General features: G+C 42.7%; 1 protein-coding gene across 3 annotated transcripts in view; it reads right to left on the bottom strand.

The window, feature by feature from the left end:
- Window positions 1–19954, bottom strand: part of nfatc3a (nuclear factor of activated T cells 3a) — a 144474-nt gene that overhangs the window by 20416 nt on the left and 104104 nt on the right. For all 3 annotated transcript variants that reach the window (XR_014601354.1, XM_084065323.1, XM_084065324.1), the window contains exons 7-10: window positions 16156–16211; window positions 14853–14979; window positions 8950–9252; window positions 7157–7933 (exon numbers count right to left, since the gene is read on the bottom strand). Coding sequence is in view for 2 of the 3 variants with exons in the window: in XM_084065323.1 (XP_083921449.1) it covers window positions 7157–7933; window positions 8950–9252; window positions 14853–14979; window positions 16156–16211 (1263 nt within the window). In the remaining variant the exon portion in view is untranslated. The remainder of the gene's footprint in view (window positions 1–7156; window positions 7934–8949; window positions 9253–14852; window positions 14980–16155; window positions 16212–19954) is intronic.

Here is a 19954-nt window from a genome sequence, read left to right as displayed (position 1 = left end):
CACATACAGAGACACAGACATACAGACACGCACAGCCACGCATACACACACAAACACAGATTAAGATAAATAGATAGACAGACAGAAATGTTTCGATGAGTAATACATTATATTTCACCTTTGTTTTTGTGCAGGTGTATGTACTGTATGTGTGCCTCTGTGAGTGTGTGCATGTGCGTGTGTGTGCGTCATGGAGTGTGTGAGCAGCAGGTCACTGCCACATTGCCATGCTCATGGTGTGAGGCAGCTGTGTGCATGGACAGGGGAGCACACACAAAACATGGAAGCTATGTCACACACACACACACACACACACACACACACGCACACGCACACGCACACGCACACAGTCAGATACAGTTCGTGTAGTGACACAGACAGGGTAAACAGTGGGCCTGTCATCAACTGATTAATTAGTTCAACACACCACCAGTCTATAACCAGCCTCGCTCCCTGCTGGACAACTCAACAACACAACTAACTAACTTCTAAACCTCATTTTCTTCAACCACATTACTCCCTATTTTGGGCATGTCGTTATAGGAGAAGATTAGCCTAGGGAAAAATAGCCTAGGGCCTGCATGAACATGTTCAAAATTATATAACAATAAAAGATTACCCGCACATTATCATCTTGCACGGGACATGAATAAGTTGAATATAGCAACGTTTCGGTCGTATAGACCTTCCATGCCTGAGGAAGGTCTATAACTCTTTTTCATGTAGGTGCGCGAAAGCTTTTTAGAATAATTGTTTGTTGGATGGAAACTTTGTATGTGCAAAACCATTACTTTTCAAGAAACCTGTGTTTCAATGGATCCAATGTAGTGATTATTAAGTCACAAGCTCTTGTTAATATTTTTCATTGGTTCAATATTTACAAAACCTGCAGACACACCACTTTTACTTAACAATGCAAATCCAAAATAGCAAAAATGGCCGATCAACTAGTGTTGCTAGTTGCTACTTTTGTGACACGGTTAACTGCATTTGTGCATGTTATTTGACGTGTGAGGTCCCAGTTACAGGCCAGTTGTAGAATGTAGCGGATGTTTTGGAATGTTTTTATGAGCAGTGACCAGTTCCAACTGGTCTCCTCTCCTCTGAACTGTGCTCTAGAAGAGAGCTGAACACAACATGGTCGCGTCTCAAACAACCTCCATATCGTTGTTGTCGGGCAGAAACCTCTTATCTCTATATTTTAAAGTTTTTGTGTTTTTTCGTAAATTGACGCCCTACTTGATCATCCTACAGCGTCACACAATTATTTTCGATTAACTGTATATTGTCTGTCTGTCCACCCTAGGTGGACACGCACTGACCTTTTGCACCTTAATCCCATGTATAACGCAATGACTTTTTAAAAAATTTATTGTGCTCTTTTTTCTCTAAGCACCTTAACGTCCATAAGTATATCATGCACAGTATACATACATTGCTGCTATGCTCAGGCACCTTAGTTTTTATTATCTCAGGTACTTTGTAAATATGTAGATAACCTGTTTGGCCTTCTGTTGTTCTCTTGTTTGATCTCCTTCCCACTTGCCCCCTCCCCTCTTCTTCTCCCCCCCCCCTCTTTATTCTATGGAAATTAACGTTGCGATGGGAACGATGTACAAAAATGAATTTCACCCACGTTTTTACCTTGTAAACCTGTGATGTGACAATAAACCTGATTCTGATTCTGATTCTGTTTCTATGTAAGCAACGTTCTTTACTCTGAGATGCCAAGTGTGTGTGTGTGTGTGTGTGTGTGTGTGTGTGTGTGTGTGTGTGTGTGTGTGTGTGTGTGTGTGTGTGTGTGTGTGTGTGTTTGTGTGTGCGTGTGTGTGCGTGTGTGTGTGTGTCTCAGCTGAGTGACCCTGTGGTGGGATTGGATCTTGAATTTGTCTGTCCATCTGTCTGTCGGTCTGTCTTCTCACCTCCCATGACCTCTTCCCCAATCGTGCGCGCACACGCGCGCACACACACACACACACACACACACACACACACACACACACACACACACACACACACAGTTGGTCTTCAAGCATACAAAGACGTGTGCTATCACACAAAATATGCTACAGTGTGTGTGTGTGTACACACACTCTCCAGTATGCTCTGGTGTACGTCACAGGGCCATCTGCTAGCTAACCACAGCAGTTTTCTCCAAAGTGACGTTTGTACTCTCTCATGGTGCGCATGCACGCACGCACGCACGCACGCACGCACGCACGCACGCACACACACACACACACACACACACACACACACACACACACACACACACACACACACACACACACACACACACACACACACACACACACACACACACACACACACACACCCCAATGTGAAGGTGATTCAAGAAGAGATTAACTACTTTCAACCTGCTCACTCTATTTTGAGCATGTTATTATAGGGGAAAATGTCCAAAAGGATAATAATTACAACGTTCAACATTTTGGACAATAAATGACCAAGAAGCTCACAATACGCCACTGCAGTTTTTGTATAATGGGGATGAACACGGCGTAAAAAATGAAAAAAGGGGGACAAATTGTTAGACAGATATAGGTGTGTAAATGTGCAAGCTTTGACAAGTGGCACATCCCTAAATCTAACATACACCATTATTCATTTGATTAGCTGTAGCTGTGTTGCTTACTAGCACGCCATGTTTTTACCATTCTGTATTTTTTAACCTGAACTTGAAAACAAACTACAAAATCTGCTTGGGTATCATGCCCATTTAAACCAAAAATGGTTAATGGGGCGATAGGCCATCAATTACTAGCATTGTAGTTTACGACCAGTTTGTGACACAAAAAAGAACACAAAATAAAAGAAAATTCTGTGAAGGAGAAACTCTAAATAAAAAAGAAGAAAATCTACATGTGAAATGCAGTTGTTTATTACGTTTCTATTTATTTATATGGTTCTGAAACATTTTCATGTCAAGGACCCCCACAATTAATATATATATATTTGGTCGCAGACCCCCATCTCAAAATAGTTTGTGACAGATACCCCCACAACATTTGTGTTGTTTGTTTCACAATTTTTTAAAACGTTTTGTCAAGATTGATGTGAGGTGTTGTGAGCTTGTAGATCGTCTATTCTCAAATAGCCGTAGTATATAGAGTTAAAGTAGTTCAACTGAATGTGATGCTAAATATGAACACAATTTGCTGGGGACCACCTGGAACCTCTTCGAGGACCCCCTGGGGGTAATTTGAGAACCACTCATTTAGAATATTGTACCTGATTCCATTAGTCTGTCTATCTGTCTTTGTGTCTGTCACATCTGTCTGTATAGCCGGTGGTCTATTTAAGGATGTGCTCCATGTGACCTCCTAAAAACTCATGGGCTGGGTGAATCTGTGCGCTCGCTGCTACTTCAAAACATGGCCTACAGAGCCTGGCTGGCACAGAAAGAAACCCACTATTTATAGCCACCGGCTCAAGGGGAGAGAGAGAGGGGGAGAGAGAGAGAGAGAGAGAGAGGGGGGGGGGGGGAGAGAGAGAGAGAGAGAGCTTGAAGTCCTGCGTTGAACCGTGTCACTCACAAACTTTTCTCACACTTTCTGCTTCATACTTGAGCTGTCTTAGAGATGGAGACAGCTACTTTTAACGATACACGTGTGTGTGTGTGTGTGTGTGTGTGTGTGTGTGTGTGTGTGTGTGTGTGTGTGTGTGTGTGTGTGTGTGTGTGTGTGTGTGTGTGTGTGTGCGTGTGTGTGCGTGTGTGTGAAACAGAGACCGAGCGAGATAGAGGGACACAGAAAGACTGTGTCGAATTTTTTTTCTCACCCCCAGAGGACTGGGTTGTTGAGAAATGGGAATTACACTTAAAAATGGCGAAAATGGGTGGGAAATGTTCTTTTTTACCAGCTTTTAACCAATCACATTGCATTGGACAGGCCAGGGGGGAAATGTTAAAATATTTTAGCCTATCAAACCATTGGCCGGGTACAACTTATAATTAACTTTGGATACAATTGGTATCTGACCTGAAAATGTATTTTCTGTTTACTAAAGAGCTAGAGAGTATAATATAGAGCTTTAACCTTTTAAGAAATAACTTCTTCTTTTTTCTTTTACAGAAACATATCACTTACCCCCTTTAATGTTTGTTAGCATGTGTTAGCGTGTGAGCGTGCATAAGTAGCCATTACACTACAGATGAACTCCAGCGGCCAGTCAGACTTTCACACATGACTTATTGACACTGGTGTTAATTAGGCTGACCCTTGCCAGCACACACCATCGCACCTCTCTGACAAGCCCTCACCAGGCTGTTTATTAACCTCCTGCCTTTTCCCCTGCTCATTTGAATACGCCACCGGCTCTGAATGACAGATGAGGAAGCACTCAATCAAAGTTCCAGTGCTAATTAAAGCTGCAAAAAAAAGAGAAACTTTTATGTCCTACCTGGGATTCAAACCCACACATTTACCTTCAGGACAGTACAAGAAAAACGTACCCACACACCTCCAAAATACAGTCTCCAAATACGAAACCGACGTTTTGGTCAAGAGACCTTTAGCAGGGTAAGTTGGCTTACTTAACCTGATGAAGGTGTCTTGACAGAAATGTCGTTTTCCAATTAACCCATTAAGACATGAGGCTGAGAATGTCTAAGAATGTTTTCTAAATCCTAACACTTTTTGAAAAAAAAAAATATATATATACCGGTATCTCAAAATAAGTTGTTCCAGCAAAGATTTGAGTTACAAATGTTTGCTTTAAAAAATAACAGATCTACAAGCTCATAGCATGGCACTCGATGCCGCACTACGACCTTGCAGATCTGCTATTTTTGAATGGCCAAATAAATCTGAAATGACAGACACGTTCCCGGTCTTAATGGGTTAAAAAAAACGTTTGCATTTGAAGACAGTGTGCAGGAGTCTTTTCTTTGACATTGGTAGGCCTTTGGTCTTTGTAGGTGTGGAAAAGACTTTGACTCGATGTATTAATACTTGTCAGCCAGTAGATGTCCTGCCCTGTGCTAGTTATATTGAATCCACACTCTACATAGGACCACAGGACTTTTTTGTGTTATCGTTTTAGCTTTTTGTGTTATCCTTTTAGCTCAAATGTATGACTGTGCCCTGTGCTGTTTGCAGAGAGACAACGGTTATGGATGATGATAATAACACACAGAGAGAGAGAGAGAGAGAGAGAGAGAGAGAGAGAGAGAGAGATGTCATCTTCTAAAGTAAACAAGACCCCCTGAGCATCCTAATTACAGCTGGATAACACACACGCACACACGCACACACGCACACAGACGCGTCAGATGTAATTACCACACCAACACACACCACTGTGTGTGTTGTTCTCCCCAAGTTCTGAGAAGCAACGATAAACAGCGGCTGTAATGTAATTAATCTCCACACTAGAAGCTCTGGCTTGTTTGTGATTACACAATCCTTCCATATGATACAGTGGGGGGGTTATCTATCGGTGATGCTATTGGTGCCACCGCGTCATCCAATACTAAAGTCACAGGACCCTGTCAATAAAAAAAGGGCCCTGCGTGCTTGCGTGTGTGTGCGCGTGTGTGTGTGTGTGTGTGTGTGTGTGTGTGTACTTGTATTACTATACTTGTGAGGGCCAAATGTCCCCTCAAGTATATTTATGCCTGGTTTGTACTTAGTTGTGTACAAGCTCACAACGTGTCGCAGAAATGGCAAATTAAAAGGCAAAAATGGCATTTATGAAATTGCCTAAAATGTTACTGTCCTCACAAGCGTAGAAATACGCGTGTGTGTGTGTGTGTGTGTGTGTGTGTGTGTGTGTGTGTGTGTGTGTGTGTGTGTGTGTGTGTGTGTGTGTGTGTGTGTGTGTGTGTGTGTGTGTGTGTGTGTTTGTGTGTGCAGCAACTGTGTATGCAACTGTCTATTACAGTGACAGATGAAACCGTATCTATCGCCGTAATGATGAGGCATCTGCCCCTCCCGTGCCCTCCTCTCCCCCCCGCCCCGCCCGTCCAGGCCACAGCAACTGGCTGTGTGTATTGTTTTACATTGTCAAGATACTAAATTAGCACCGCGTGTCACGAGGGACGAATTTAATCTGACAGCCTTCCCCCCATTTGAGACCGAAAAATTTGATTTGATTGCGCGGGCGCGTGAGGACGAACATGCAGGAGGACAAAGGGACAGGGAGAGAATAAATACAATGACGAGCATTATGAGAAGAGATAGAATAGATTCTAAACACACAGTAGTCTGGTGTTCATTTATGCATAATGTAACTCTGAGAGTGTACAAATGGAACAAGAATTGACCATTTGGTTCGATTTTTACACTATCAGACTACTCAGGATTTCACCCTGTACTGTGTATTTATTACATATCTATATTCAACATATCCTGCATCTATGATGTTAATACAATTCCCCTTTTTATAAACAACACACCAGAACCACATTTGTATACTAGAACGCAAAAACTACGACTTCTCAACCGACTGGTTGTCAGACAATTCCGTAAAAACATGGTACATTTTGCAACGTTAGTGTGCATGCAGTGAAAAGAGGGACACCAGCAATCACTGCACCTGTGGAGGCTGGAACTGTTGACAAGCTTTGTCTCACCAAGTAAGTACAAATGTACTTACTTGGTGTGCCCGACTGGCACAATACAAGAAGAAAAACGCTATTTGACTCGAGGTGTTTCAGAGGTGTCTAAACTAAGCTGAAGAACCAGTAGAGAACGTCTATAGAACCATACAGAGGCTGAGCAGGTTCTCTGTACGACAGTGGTACTGCATAGCACCTTAACCACCTTAAACAACCACTGAAGAACCGCTAAAGAACTACTATTGTATCTTTTCAACTACGAAAGGCTAACCTTCCAGAACGTGAAACTTCCCAGAAACCATGAAGTTCTGTTTTTTTTTGTCTACATTCCATTATAGCCAGAAGCACCCCTGAAGTACGTCATAAAAAAACTATTACAAAAAAAGTGAAAGTTCTGAGTTCTGGGTTAGTACCACCTCTCCTGAGCAGAACCCAAATAAGGTTCTGAGAACCTTATCTGAAACCCAGCCGTAGCGTATGGAAACAAGTGCAAAACCTGTGAAATACGCTTCACAGCACGGTTTGCTATAAGTTGTTGTGTGAAAGAGAAGAAACAGAGGAAAACAGAAGTCTCACCATCATCCAGTGTAATGTCCTGCAGGCCGATGGAGCGGAAGGTGGGCTCCCTGTCCTCCGGCTCCTGCTTGATGTTCAGCCTCTCTCCGTCCGCGGGGGGTCCGGGGAAGGGCCCCTGAGGGCCCTGCAGCGGGTGAACCAGGGACCCCCCCGTCGTCGCCGCCGGAGACATGCCGGCCATGCCCGGGCTGCTGGCCTGGGAGGACGGCTGTCCCCTGCCGGGACCCCCCAGGGGGCTGCCGCAGGAGGTGGGCGAGGAGGAGGTGGGAGACTGGTAGGGCAGAGAGTGGAGCTGAGGGGACGGGGGTCCCGAGTGGTGGGGCGACGAGGGGATCATCCGCGGGGGAGGGGGAGGGGGAGGAGGGGCGCTGGAGGGCGTGGGACAGGAGGCGGACCTCTGGCCCGCCGGGTGGTATCCCATGGCCCTCTGGAGCTGCGGCGAGGGCTGCTGCCCCACCAGGGGGTGTCCGCCGCCCCCGGGCGAGCCCACCTGGGCCGGGTTGGGCGGGCAGTGGTAGCCCCCCCCCAGCGTGTGGAGGTGAGGGGAGGAGTGGGTCAGGGTGGAGGAGGGAGCCGACGAGGAGACGGGGGAGGAGGAGGAGGCGTAGGCCATGGCGAGGCCCATGGCGGCGGGGTCCGGCTGAAACGACATCCTCTCGTAGCCCTGCGGAGGAAGGCTGGCCTGGCCGTTGAACGCCATGCTGTGGGCGTGTTGCATAGTGGGCTGGTAGGAGGGCCGGGGCGGGGCCGAGCCGGGCTGGAACGTCATGTGGCAGTCTGCAGAGAGGGAGCGTTGTTAAGAGTTCACTAAAACCAAAACTGGAATTGCCAAAACATTCTCGTTAACTGAAGTAAATATCACGTCACATTGCGACACGTTGTGAGCTACTAGATAATCGTTGTGTCAGACACAATTACAATAATAACATTAAGAAACGAACACAAATCCGCCTAATGCTTTTTTATTTCTATTTAAAAAATAACTAAGTCAAATAAAATTAAAAAACGTACGTTTGTATCTCTAACATTTTATGATCAATGAAACATAATACTGTTGTTTAAGGAGCCAGACGGAGTAAGAGAAAGAGGGCACAATTTGTGTTGGGAGAGTATGAGGGCAAGAGTGTTGTTGTTCTGTTTTTGTTTGTATGTTTGTAGAACTGTTTTAAAAAAATAATATGTCATACATTTTATTTGAACTCATCTGGAACATTTACCAAATTATCTGTCATTGTCTTTTCTTGTTTTATATGTTATAGTTGTTGGTTATGCTTTGATGTGATTGTCATGTTACAAAAATGTCCAATATAAAGATTACTAAACTAAACCAGCAAAACCCACTTTAAAAGGTAATTAAAAACTAAAACGAATTGAAAACTTTTTTTTTTAACCAATCAGTGTTGACTTTGATTTAGTTTTAGTCATAGTCTTTTGAATAAAATTCCATTTAGTTTTAGTCATAGACATCTGAAATGTTTTGTCTAGTTTTAGTCGACTAAATATCATAAGATTATAGTCGACTAAATCTACAGTTGATTTAGTCGACTAAAATGTATTTTGGCGGTGCCTTGATGGTGTCGTAATGGCTGATTTTACACTTGGTTGCATTCTGAAAATAGCCGATCTACAAGCTCACAACGCGACGCAGCGCGACGCGTTGTGAGCTTGTAGATCTGCTATTTTCAGCCCAACACACACGCGCAACCAAACATAAAATGGCCACCAATTTTTCGTCATAGTTTTAGTCGACGAAATCAACACTATAACCAATGGCAAAAAGCTAAACCTAACACCTTGCGTGGGGTGGTGCATGCCGCCGCGGCCCTGGAGGTGAGGCAGGTGCTGGAAGGACGGGGAGCCCAGGGGAGAGCACTGGGCCTGGAGGGGATGCAGGCCGGCCCCGGGGCCCGGGCCGGGGCCGGGGGCCAGGCCCCGCGGGGAGCCGGACAGAAGGCCGTCCGGCGGGTGGCCCTGCTCGGGGGAAGGCATCTGGGCGTGGTGCACCAGGCTGCCATGGTGAGCCAGGGGCATGGACATGGGCATGGATGATACCGTGGTATGATCCAACTCATCTCTGTGTTCCTGCTTCACCAAGACTATACAGAGAGAGAGAGAGAGAGAGAGAGAGAGAGAGAGAGAGAGAGATGGAGAGAGACAGAGACAGGGAGAGAGAGAGAGAGGGAGAGGGAGAGAGACAGAGAGAGAAAGGGGGGGTGGCGACAGAGAAAGAGAGAGATGAAAGGCAGAGAGGGAGATAGCATATAACATCATTTATTTACATCAAAACAAGACCCACTGATAACTTAATAATGATAATAATCACAATTATTATCTCTAGGCTAGGCAAGATATAGAGATACGCAAAAAATAAATGAATATATAAAAACATAGCGGCAACATAGGCTAGTGGTTATTAATAACAGATACGAGAGATAATAGAGAAATGCCAAAGGCACCAATGATATTGGATCACACAACATTCTCGATGATCAAATGACATGCAAAGGAAGGTCAGAGTATTATTAGATTTTGTTAAGTCATTGTGTTGCAACAGAGACAGGTATTGTAGTGGTTATTACATGGCATTATAAATGACACCACCCCATATTGGAGACGGTAGCCCTTTATAGTTTTACGACACTTGCCACCCACACAAGCGGCCTCAATCTTTTGGAGATACGTTTCCTTTGAAGTTCAATTCTGTATCACGGCTTGCCAGAGTGCTTTAAATATAGGTCGTAGTAATCTCACACAGTCAACCGATGGACCAACATGCCCCAGTAGTGGAAAGTAACTAAGTACATTTACTCAAGTACTACTCAAGAGGAATTTTGAGGTACTTTTGAAGCTGAAAATATTGACAGGGTTTGTGGCCTACCCATCTGACCTCTTAACAGGTGGTCAGATGGGTGTTTATTTTAAGGATGAGTCAATCGATTGTGTTGTAGTATACTTTAAGTTCTTATTTATTGGTATCACAATGAAAATATTTTTTTCAAGATTTTAAATATTTTTTTATTTCATTTATTCCTTTTTGTCACATAAATTGTTTAATATTAATGTTATATTAGAATTACAATCTGATTTACTGAGTATACTTTGGCTATTAAAAAATAGCAGATATACAAGCTCATAGCACGACACCGAGTGCCGCGCCGGATGGGGATCCGCAGCCAAATACATATCATTTTGGGGGTCCTATACATGAACAAAGTTTGAGAACCACTGCAGTGTACTACACAAATCTAGCTTAGCTGGTTCACAGCACTTGGAGTGCCTGGGTGTTAGCATGGTGGAAGAGCTTTCAACAGGTGTAGATATACGTGTAGTCAACAGTATATAAACAGTATATTAACAGGTATAAAAATAGTCACAATTGTCCTTAGATAATCTACTCCCAGTCCTGTGGGTAGAACAGAACGGTCAGCCCAACGTTGATAGATATAAGATGGCACCATTTCTGTCTATTCACTCTGCATCTCATTGCTGGGCTGTGGACAGTTCAGAAACCTGCCTACCAGTGACATCATCGGTAGGCAGGTTTGGTGAGATCAAACAAGATTTCAAACTTTCCAGGAAGAGAAAGGCTGTAGTTTCTATTAGCTTGGAATCTCTATCGATGATGTCATTGGTAGGCAGGTTTCTGAACTGTCCATAGCCCACTAATGACATTATATGGAATTAAAATGCCACTGAAGGAAAAGGAAAAAGGAAAAAAGAAAACCCAGTTAGTCACTTTGCAGAGAATTTCTACATTGTGGTATTGCTACTTTTAACCCATTCAATCCGGGAAACCGTCATTTCAGATTTGAGCTATAACCATTATTTTATACTTTGGCTATTCAAAAATAGCAGATATACAAGCTCATAGCGCGGCACCGAGTGCCGTGCTACGAGCTTGTATATCTGCTATTTTTTGAAAAATGTTGAACATTTGTGCAAATCTTTGAATATATGAATTTTTTTAAACAACATTTTTGACTCAAATCTTTGCTTCTGGAGGTCCCTGGAACAAAATATTTAACAAATGTTCGCTTTGAAAACCATACATTCAAAGATTTGCGCACATTTTCCACGACCTACAAGCTCATAGCGCGTGCCACGCTATGAGCTTGTATATCTGCTATTTTCTAATAGCCCAAGACATCTAAAATGAGAGAGATGCGTTCCCGAATTGAATGACTTCTTCCCGCCACTGAACATCATGTTGAAACGTATCTCCTTCAAAAATCTAATCCACTTCCCAACGACCCAGGGTGATATTTTGATAGTGAACGGGGCCATTCCTTTCCTCTGTAGCAGGCAGCAGCAGCAGAGCGGCCCGGCGCCACTGTGCCCATCGCTAACCTATTTCCCGATCTGGTGCCTTGTGACAGCTGAGGTATTTTTACCCTCCTCCTTCACAGAGTCAGAGAGAGGAGAGCATATGGCTGCCATCATGTGTACCGTCATGAGGGAAGAGGAGCAGAATGCTAACCCCCCCCCAGTCGACTGATCGGGGCCTCTCCTCACATCACCTCACCTTGCCTCGGGGTGCTGGAGACTAGGGGTGGGGTGGGGGGGGGGGGGCACAGCAAGTTCAACTAGGGTTTATGAGACTAAACAAGGGCCCGGGACAGGGTGACATCAGGGGACAGGGTGACATCAGGGGACAGGGTGAAATCAGGGGACAGGGTGACATCAGGGGACAGGGTGACATCAGGGGACAGGGTGAAATCAGGGGACAGGGTGAAATCAGGGGGCAGGGTATAATCAGGGGACAGGGTGAAATCAGGGGACAGGGTGAAATCAGGGGACAGGGTATAAAGTATATCGTCTCCTGTTGGCCAGAAACCTTGTATCTCCATATTGCACCTTTTTAAGTTTCTTCATAAATGAATGCAGAGGGTAAACATTTGAACTGCCAGTTCTTTCCAGACGCTAACATGGCCTCTGAAGATGAAACATCACTTGTAAGATTAAATAAATCAATTACTCAGGTGTTTTCCCGCCAAATGCATTTTGTTTGATTGATTGATTGATTGATTGACTGATGTATTTATTGACAAAAATGCATAAACATGACCACAAATTTGTACATAAAAGGATAAAACATTTAAAAAAAAGAAGCTTGAGAGCTCATTTCCATTGTGGTACTCCGATGCAAATATGAAGGGTTTTTCTTTTGTAAATGCTATCTCAAGTGAACAGTATTATTTCAAGCTGTTTTTTTATTTGATATTTCAAATGGTGAACTAATCATACAAAGAGAACACATCATTTCTTTGGGCCTCAGAAGCTCAGCCCCTCCACTCAGATGTGTGAAGAAGACAGTGACTGTGGGCAGGCTTGCTGTCTTTTTTTGTGCGTCCGTGGTGACAATCGCGGTGTCAGCCTCCCTGACTCTGACAGAGCAGGCTTACTGAACTGCAGTGGCGTAAAGTAACCAAGTACATTTACTCAAGTACTGCACTTAAGTACAATTTTGAGGTATTCTTTACTTTACTGGAGTATTTCCAATTTTCGGTACTTTTACTTCTACTCCACTACATCTCAGAGGCAAATATTGTACTTTTACTCCACTACAATTATTTGGAAACTTTGGTCACTAGTTACTTTGTAGATTTTGATTATTATTACAAAACATACATTACCCACTTCAGCCCTATATGCATTTCGGCCATTTGAAAATAGCCGATCTACAAGCTCACAATGCGTCACGATTGCGACGCATTGTGAGCTTGTATATCTGCTATTCTCAAAATATTTGTATACATTCGAAAACGTATCAATACATTTTGACACCAATACTTCTGTACTTTTCCTCAAGTACATTTTGAACACCGGACTTTCACTTGTAACAGAGTATTTCTGCATTGCAGTATTGATACTTTTACTTAAGTAAAACATTTTTGGTACTTTTTCCACCACTGCTGAACTGCGCTCTGATTGGCTGCCCTGCTCTGTGAGCGGCAGACAACAGGAACAAGGTGTGATGATGAGTGGGCGACCGGCGACGCTCACAGAGAGGCTATAGGTGGGCGAGGTATTATGTTCAAATAACATATTGTTGTTGTCGGGCAGAAACCTCTTATCTCCATATTTTAACTTGTTGTGTTTTTTTTCCGTAAATGAATGCCCTGCGTGATCATACTAGAGCGTCAGACACAAGTATCAAAAGCAGCAGATCTACAAGCTCGAAGTGTGGCGTGAAGCGACGTGTTTTGACCTTGTAGATATCTGCTACTTTTGAATTTGAATCCTGAAAAGTAACAGTTTTGGACATATGAGGTTTCCACCTGACAGAGACGATATACGTGTGAAAATGCACGCACGCACGCGCAGGCACACACACACACACACACACACACACACACACACACAAATCAGGAATCACTCCTACCCCGGCCCCTAAACCTAACCTCTTAAATACCTAATCCTAATATCGACCTGAATCATTTCCTAAGTGTAAGCCTAACTCCCCAAAACCTTTTTTAACCATAAAACAACCACTTCTCTTGTGAGGTCCAGGACAATTGTCCTCACAATGTCTATTTCAAATTCTACTATAAATGTGGGGACATTTGGCCCTCACAAGTAGAGATATACAAGTGCACGCACGCACGCACGCACACGCGCACACGCACACATCCTTTTCACACTCTTGTGGTAAAACTTAAGGTTTGGATATGTTGCAGAAAAATCCACAGTCATTAGATATTCCGCCAACGCTGTTCTCAGTTTGACTCGATTCAAGAGGAAGAAACAAAACAAAACAAAACAATAACATTACCAAGTAACCAGACAAAGAGTTGGCTTAAAGTGTGACAGGGGCTTGTGTGTCTTCATTCCACATGTAGCAGAGGTTCTCAATTATCATGTATTTGGCTGTGGGCCCCCATCTAAGAATATTCTGTGCCAAGGACCCCCATATTTGATTTGTTTTGTAAGATGTTTGTAAAATATTCCCAATGTTAATTTTTAAATAGCCGATCTACAAGCTCACAACGTGTTACGATGAGTTTCGATATTTTTGCACACCACCGTTATACAACAAAGTATAATACAGGGTTTAGGTCGTTAATCAAACTAATTGAATCAGGTTATTGTAATAAAAAAAAAATCTATTCGAAATTATTATTTCTGGGAAAAAAACATTTAGAAAAAAAAACTAAAAAGCTATAATTATCAGTTAATTGATTACCGTAAACATAACCGTAACCGTAACAGTGAAGGGGAGGTTTACAGATAAACAGTTGGCAGGTGTGTGTGTTATCGTTCAGTGTAGCAGCACCCCCCCCTCCGCCCAAATAACATTAAATAAACCACAGCAATGCAAACTTTGGAGGGAGACAGAGAAACAGGGTTAGTGGAGAGGTGCCAAGTGCAAACAGCTTGCTATGTCTGTCTCTGTTATCTGTTATAATCACAGTCATTACCCAGGGAGAGGAGAGGAGAAGAGAGGAACACGGGGAGATAGAGAGAAACGGGAACACAACATAACCTTGAGACCGTATGTTCCTACAAGCTAGTGTGTTCTAGAGACATGCTAGTTCAATAGTTCTTCAGGGGGTCCCAAGCCTAACTGATATTAGGAACTAGATGAACCCTTACAGGCCTGTAACTCTGAGAGTGTACAAATGGAACCAAACAGACCTGTTCCATTACATGACAGCAGAACTGTATGTGAAGTGTTGTGATTGGTCGCTCCTCTTACCTGACAGGTATGTGAAACGCTGCGATTGGCTGCGTTTCCGCTTGCCGTTGCAGACATAGAACTGGACCTGGACGGCAGACGCCACCGTCTTACTGTGGTAGGGAGGGACCTCCACCAGGATGCTCGACTGGGGAACAATATCAATATCGTAACATAAATGACACTATTAACATACATCACTAATATGTATATTAACCCATTAAGACCTGAGGCCGATTCTAAAAATGTTTTCTAAATCCATTTTTTTGCAAAAAAAATAAAAAGAAGCAAAGATTTGAGTTACAAATGTTCGCTTTAAAAATATAAATATTATACAAAATATAAATATTCAAAGATTTGCACACATTTTCACAATAATAGCACATATCTGCTATTTTTTAATAGCCAAAGAAATCTAACATGACACAGATGCGTTTCTGGTCTTAATGGGTTAAAGGTGCACTGAGTGATATTTCTTATTCAAATAAGTGTTAAATAGCTCTATCTGATAGTAATCACTGCTATAGAGTGTTTGTTCAGTAACAGGGGTCTCCCCGTCTCCCCAGCTCTTTAGTAAACATAAACTGGGATACCAATTTCATCCAATCAGGAGAAAGAACTGATTCTGGATACAGGATAAACAAGTGAAATTGGAAGTGATGAAACAAATAAATGAGCAGACACAATTTGAACTGGAACACAAGCTGATATATATCGTTTTTTTGTGGGATTTTCTTTCCAGATTGAATGAAATGTGTATCCCGACCTGAAAAGGTAGACCCGTTACTGAACAAACACACAATAGCAATTTCTATCATAATATAGAGCTTTAACTTTTTAACAAAGAAAAAAATAATAATTACCTACTGTATAATCACTTTGAATTGCATCATTCACCCGAATTCATAGTTTTCAAATATCTTGTACATAGTATATTTAAATAAATAAATAAATACATGACTGACAAAGGGTGCAGTGCAGTCACACCAAATTTGAATTCTGCCAATCCGGTGGATTCTGCCAATGCTTTCAAAAAGAAATCTGCGGAAATCCACAAATGGCTCCATTCCCATTGAAAAGCATTGGCAGAATCCGCCGCATTGGCAGAATTAAAGTTCGGTGTGACTGCACCCTAAAACGGCTTTTGAATAAACCATAGTAGTAGTTGTGTCTCCAAAACACTTTTTGGGTCCCATTTTTATGGGTCGAGAGTAAACCTTTTTTTTTTCAAATAAGTTTGGGTCCCGGGAGACATCACATTTCTGTTTCGGGTCTCTAGCCAAAACGTTTGTGAAGCACCAGTGGAGTGTCCAGTACTACTTACCCCCTGAGATCTTTCACGCATGACTTTTGCCTCGACTTCCCACTGTGGTCGTCCATCTAAACAACAACAACAACAACAACATAAAAGCATGACATTAAACATTGTTCATTTAAGACAGTGGTTCTCAACCTGTGGGCCGGGGCCCCAGGTTGCCTACCCAGGGCCCGCAAACTTTGGTCATAGCCACTTGGAATGGGATCTGAAAACTCTAACGTACAGTATACATCTTGATCACATGACCCCAGAGATAACCTGTACCAATTTGTGTTAGTCTTGGACAAATTTATACGAAAAATGTGTTTTGCAAAAATCGGCCTGCTGGTGGCGCTATAACAGGACACGGTGGGAACGTGCGTGCAAAAAGACAATGACAGTTGAAGAGATCGCAGACTGAGGCCTTAACCTTAGCTTTTATGAGGATATGTGAGACCATAGATTAGTATTTTATGGAAGATGCATCTGAACATGTATTCTATTGTTAGATTGACTGATTCAAACTCTCTATAATCTATTCTATTGCTAGTTTGACCACTTCAAATACTTGAATCTTAAAATAACTACTAGTCAATCTACTGCGGTTATTTTCGGTGCGCAACATGCATTCTATAGAAGACATGCTGACTTCTATGGAATCCAAATGACTGAAATCAGTGACTGGTAACTGAGAACTTGAATCCATGGGAACACATTATGGAAGACCACAGATGACCATAGCAGTCCCATTATAATGTCTGTCTGGTTTTCACATGATGGACAAATGGACAAAACCTCCACAGAGAGGAACCTCCCAGACAATGATCTCCCCACGTCAGTAAAAGTCCGGATTTAAACATTTACTTGAGTAAAAGTACAAAAGTATTGTTATCAAAATGTACTTAAAGTACTCATTATGCAGAAGGTCCCATTTCAGGTTTTTAAAATGTATAACAATCTTTTGAAAATAGCAGATTGATGCGACGCACTAAGAGCTTGTAGATCGGCTATTTTCAAATGGCTGAAGTGGTTTTGTAAAAATAATCAAAATCTACAAAGTAACAAGTAACTCCATTTTTCAAATAATTGTACTGTAATAAAAGTACAATATTTGCCTCTGAGATGTAGTGGAGTAGACGTAAAAGTATGAAAATTGGAAAAACTCCAGTAAAGTAAACATCCCTCAAAATTGTACTCAAGTACAGTACTTGCGTAAATGTACTTAGTTACTTTACACCACTGCACTGAACGCATGATGGAGCACACAGACACATGACACACAGGACTCTGTCACTTCCTAGTGTAATGGTATTACCAGAGTCCTCCACCAACGCATTCATTTCAAACAAGGGGAAAATCTGCTTTACTAATGCACAGAAAAACAGACACTGTCACTGTCACTCAGAAAACTTGTATCTCCATATTTCATTGTTTAACCACTTAAAACCCCATATGGGTAACCGGAGTTCCACAGGGCTCAATACTAGTGTATTTTCTGTTTTCTGTTATTGTGGGGAGCTGTTATTGTGGGGGAGCTTTCGCTGAAAATAGCGTCGAGTTGTGTGCTTGTCGATCTGCTATTTTCCGATGCTGGGGTTTAAGTGGTAAATGTTTATTATCTTATTTTTATTAATACTAGCGACGATAGCTGATCTACAAGCTCACAATGCTTTGCGATGTGAGCTTGCAGATCGTCGCCTATAATGACTTGCCCAAAACAGTGACGCCAGGTTTGAAGTGGTTAAGTGTGTCTGTGGGTTCTATAAGTATCGAAGCAATGAAAAGTATTAACAAGAGGACTGTGACTAAATAATAACTACATTGAATTCATTTGGAACCCAGGTTCTTTTTTTCCCCCATTTAATTTCTGATAAAGCAGAGAGGAAATTGGAGGGGATTTATCTGGTGTGGATAACTGCAGAATATATTAGCCTTACAACGTGCTCAGACCACCACACAGGACCGGGCGAAAGATCTATGTATGGCTGTTATAATCCAGAGCCGTCTGGAAGTGTGGCGTAATAGTTTTTGGACATTATTCCGGTCCTCGTCTGGATAGAGTCCTCTCCGGGGTCCACTTTCCTTAGCGATCATGTCGGCGGCGCACTCTGCTTTTTCAAAACAGGCCTCGGCCTGAAAATACCACAAAAAGGCTTCCTTCCTTCCGCAAGCAGCAGTGGCATTTCAATTCGTTCCGCTGGGAGAAGCGAGAGGCATCAAAATGACGTCGTTTTTAACAGGCCCAGAAGCGCCCCGTGGAGAATATTTTTACAGCCATTAAAAAGTAATCAGATGTCTAAATAGCCCCGCTGTTTGTCTTGCCTGGGTTAGGGATTGTGGAAAAGAGCAGTGGAATAACTCTATTTATTTGAAAATGCCTCCGCACGCTGCCAGGTTTCTGGCTTAGGAAACATCCCTTGATTTTTCCAGTTTTCCTACGAGGGAGCTAATTATTTGGCCAGACATCTTAGGGGCAGCTGCTGCTCCGAGAGAGAGAGAGAGAGAGAGAGGGAAGCAGTTGAGGTCGGGGAAACACTCGTGCGGGGAAACACTTGTGCGGCTCGTCGGCACGGTCGGAAGAAGTCATGGTCATCACAACAGGCCGCGGGGAAGAAGAAGACGCAGAAGAAGAAGAAGAAGACGCAGAAGAAGAAGAAGCAGCAACTCATTCAGATCCTAACTCTGTGCCGCGTGGCTTTTTTGGCAGCGGCGCGTTTGTTTTTGCCTGCGTTTGAAGGCAGCACACGTGGTCACGATTATATCTCTGTACACCTGTGCTGTGTCTCCTCTCGAAGGGGCTTCCCTCAAACACATCAATGTGGATGTTCTGCAGCATCGCCTGCCTGAAAGAACCCCCATGACAGTTCCGCACAATGAGGAACTCTTTAACCCATTCAATCCGGGAACGCATCTCTGTCATTTTAGAGTTCTTTGGCTGTTCAAAAATGGCAGATATACAAGCGTGGCACCGAATGAGCTTGTATTTTTTTTAAATCATGAAAATGTGTGTAAATCTTCACAAATGTCTTCTAAATCCTAACAGTTTTTTTTAAAAACGTATGTTGTTATATGAGTGGTTCTCAAATGTTTTCATGTCAAGGACCCCGAAAATTATGTTTTTGGCCGCCGATCCCCATCAAAATATGTTGTTCCAGGGACCCCCAGAAGCAAAGATTTGAGTTAAAAATGTTATAAAAATATATATATTCAAAGATTTGCACAAAAATAGCCGATCTACAAGCTTGTAGCGCAGCACTCTGTGCCGTGCTACGAGCTTGTAGATCTGCTATTTTTGAATAGCCAAAGAATAAAATAATGGTTATAGCTCAAATCTAATATGACACGGATGCGTTCCCGGAATGAATGGGTTAACCGTATGAACCCTAGCGGCTCTATTCTGGGGGGCGGTGACGTGTTGTGATCTACAAGCTCACAACATGTCGCAATGTGAACTTGTAGATTGGGTATTTTCAGGCAAGATATTTAGTGTACTTCAGCAGATCCCAAGCTTTTCTTGATCAGGGCCCTCTTGAAAATGTCTTGCAATCGTGTCAGATGGGTGGGCCACGTGCATTTTCAGAGCATGCTTATTTTAACCCATTAAGACCTGGAACTGTGTCATTTTTAGATTTGAGCTAAAAAGCATTATTTTACACTTTGGACTATTCAAAAATAGCAGATCTACAAGCTCATAGCGCGGCACCGAGTGCCGTGCTACGAGCTTGTAGATCTGCTATTTTTGAAAAATTGTGAAAATGTGTGCAAATCTTTGAATATATATATTTTTTAAAGCGAACATTTTTAGCTCAAATCTTTGCTTCTGGGG

Source organism: Gymnoscopelus microlampas (assembly GCF_963454915.1).
Source record: "Gymnoscopelus microlampas genome assembly, chromosome: 1".
Lineage (NCBI taxonomy): Eukaryota > Metazoa > Chordata > Actinopteri > Myctophiformes > Myctophidae > Gymnoscopelus > Gymnoscopelus microlampas.
This window is presented reverse-complemented; position numbering and strand designations above follow the sequence as displayed.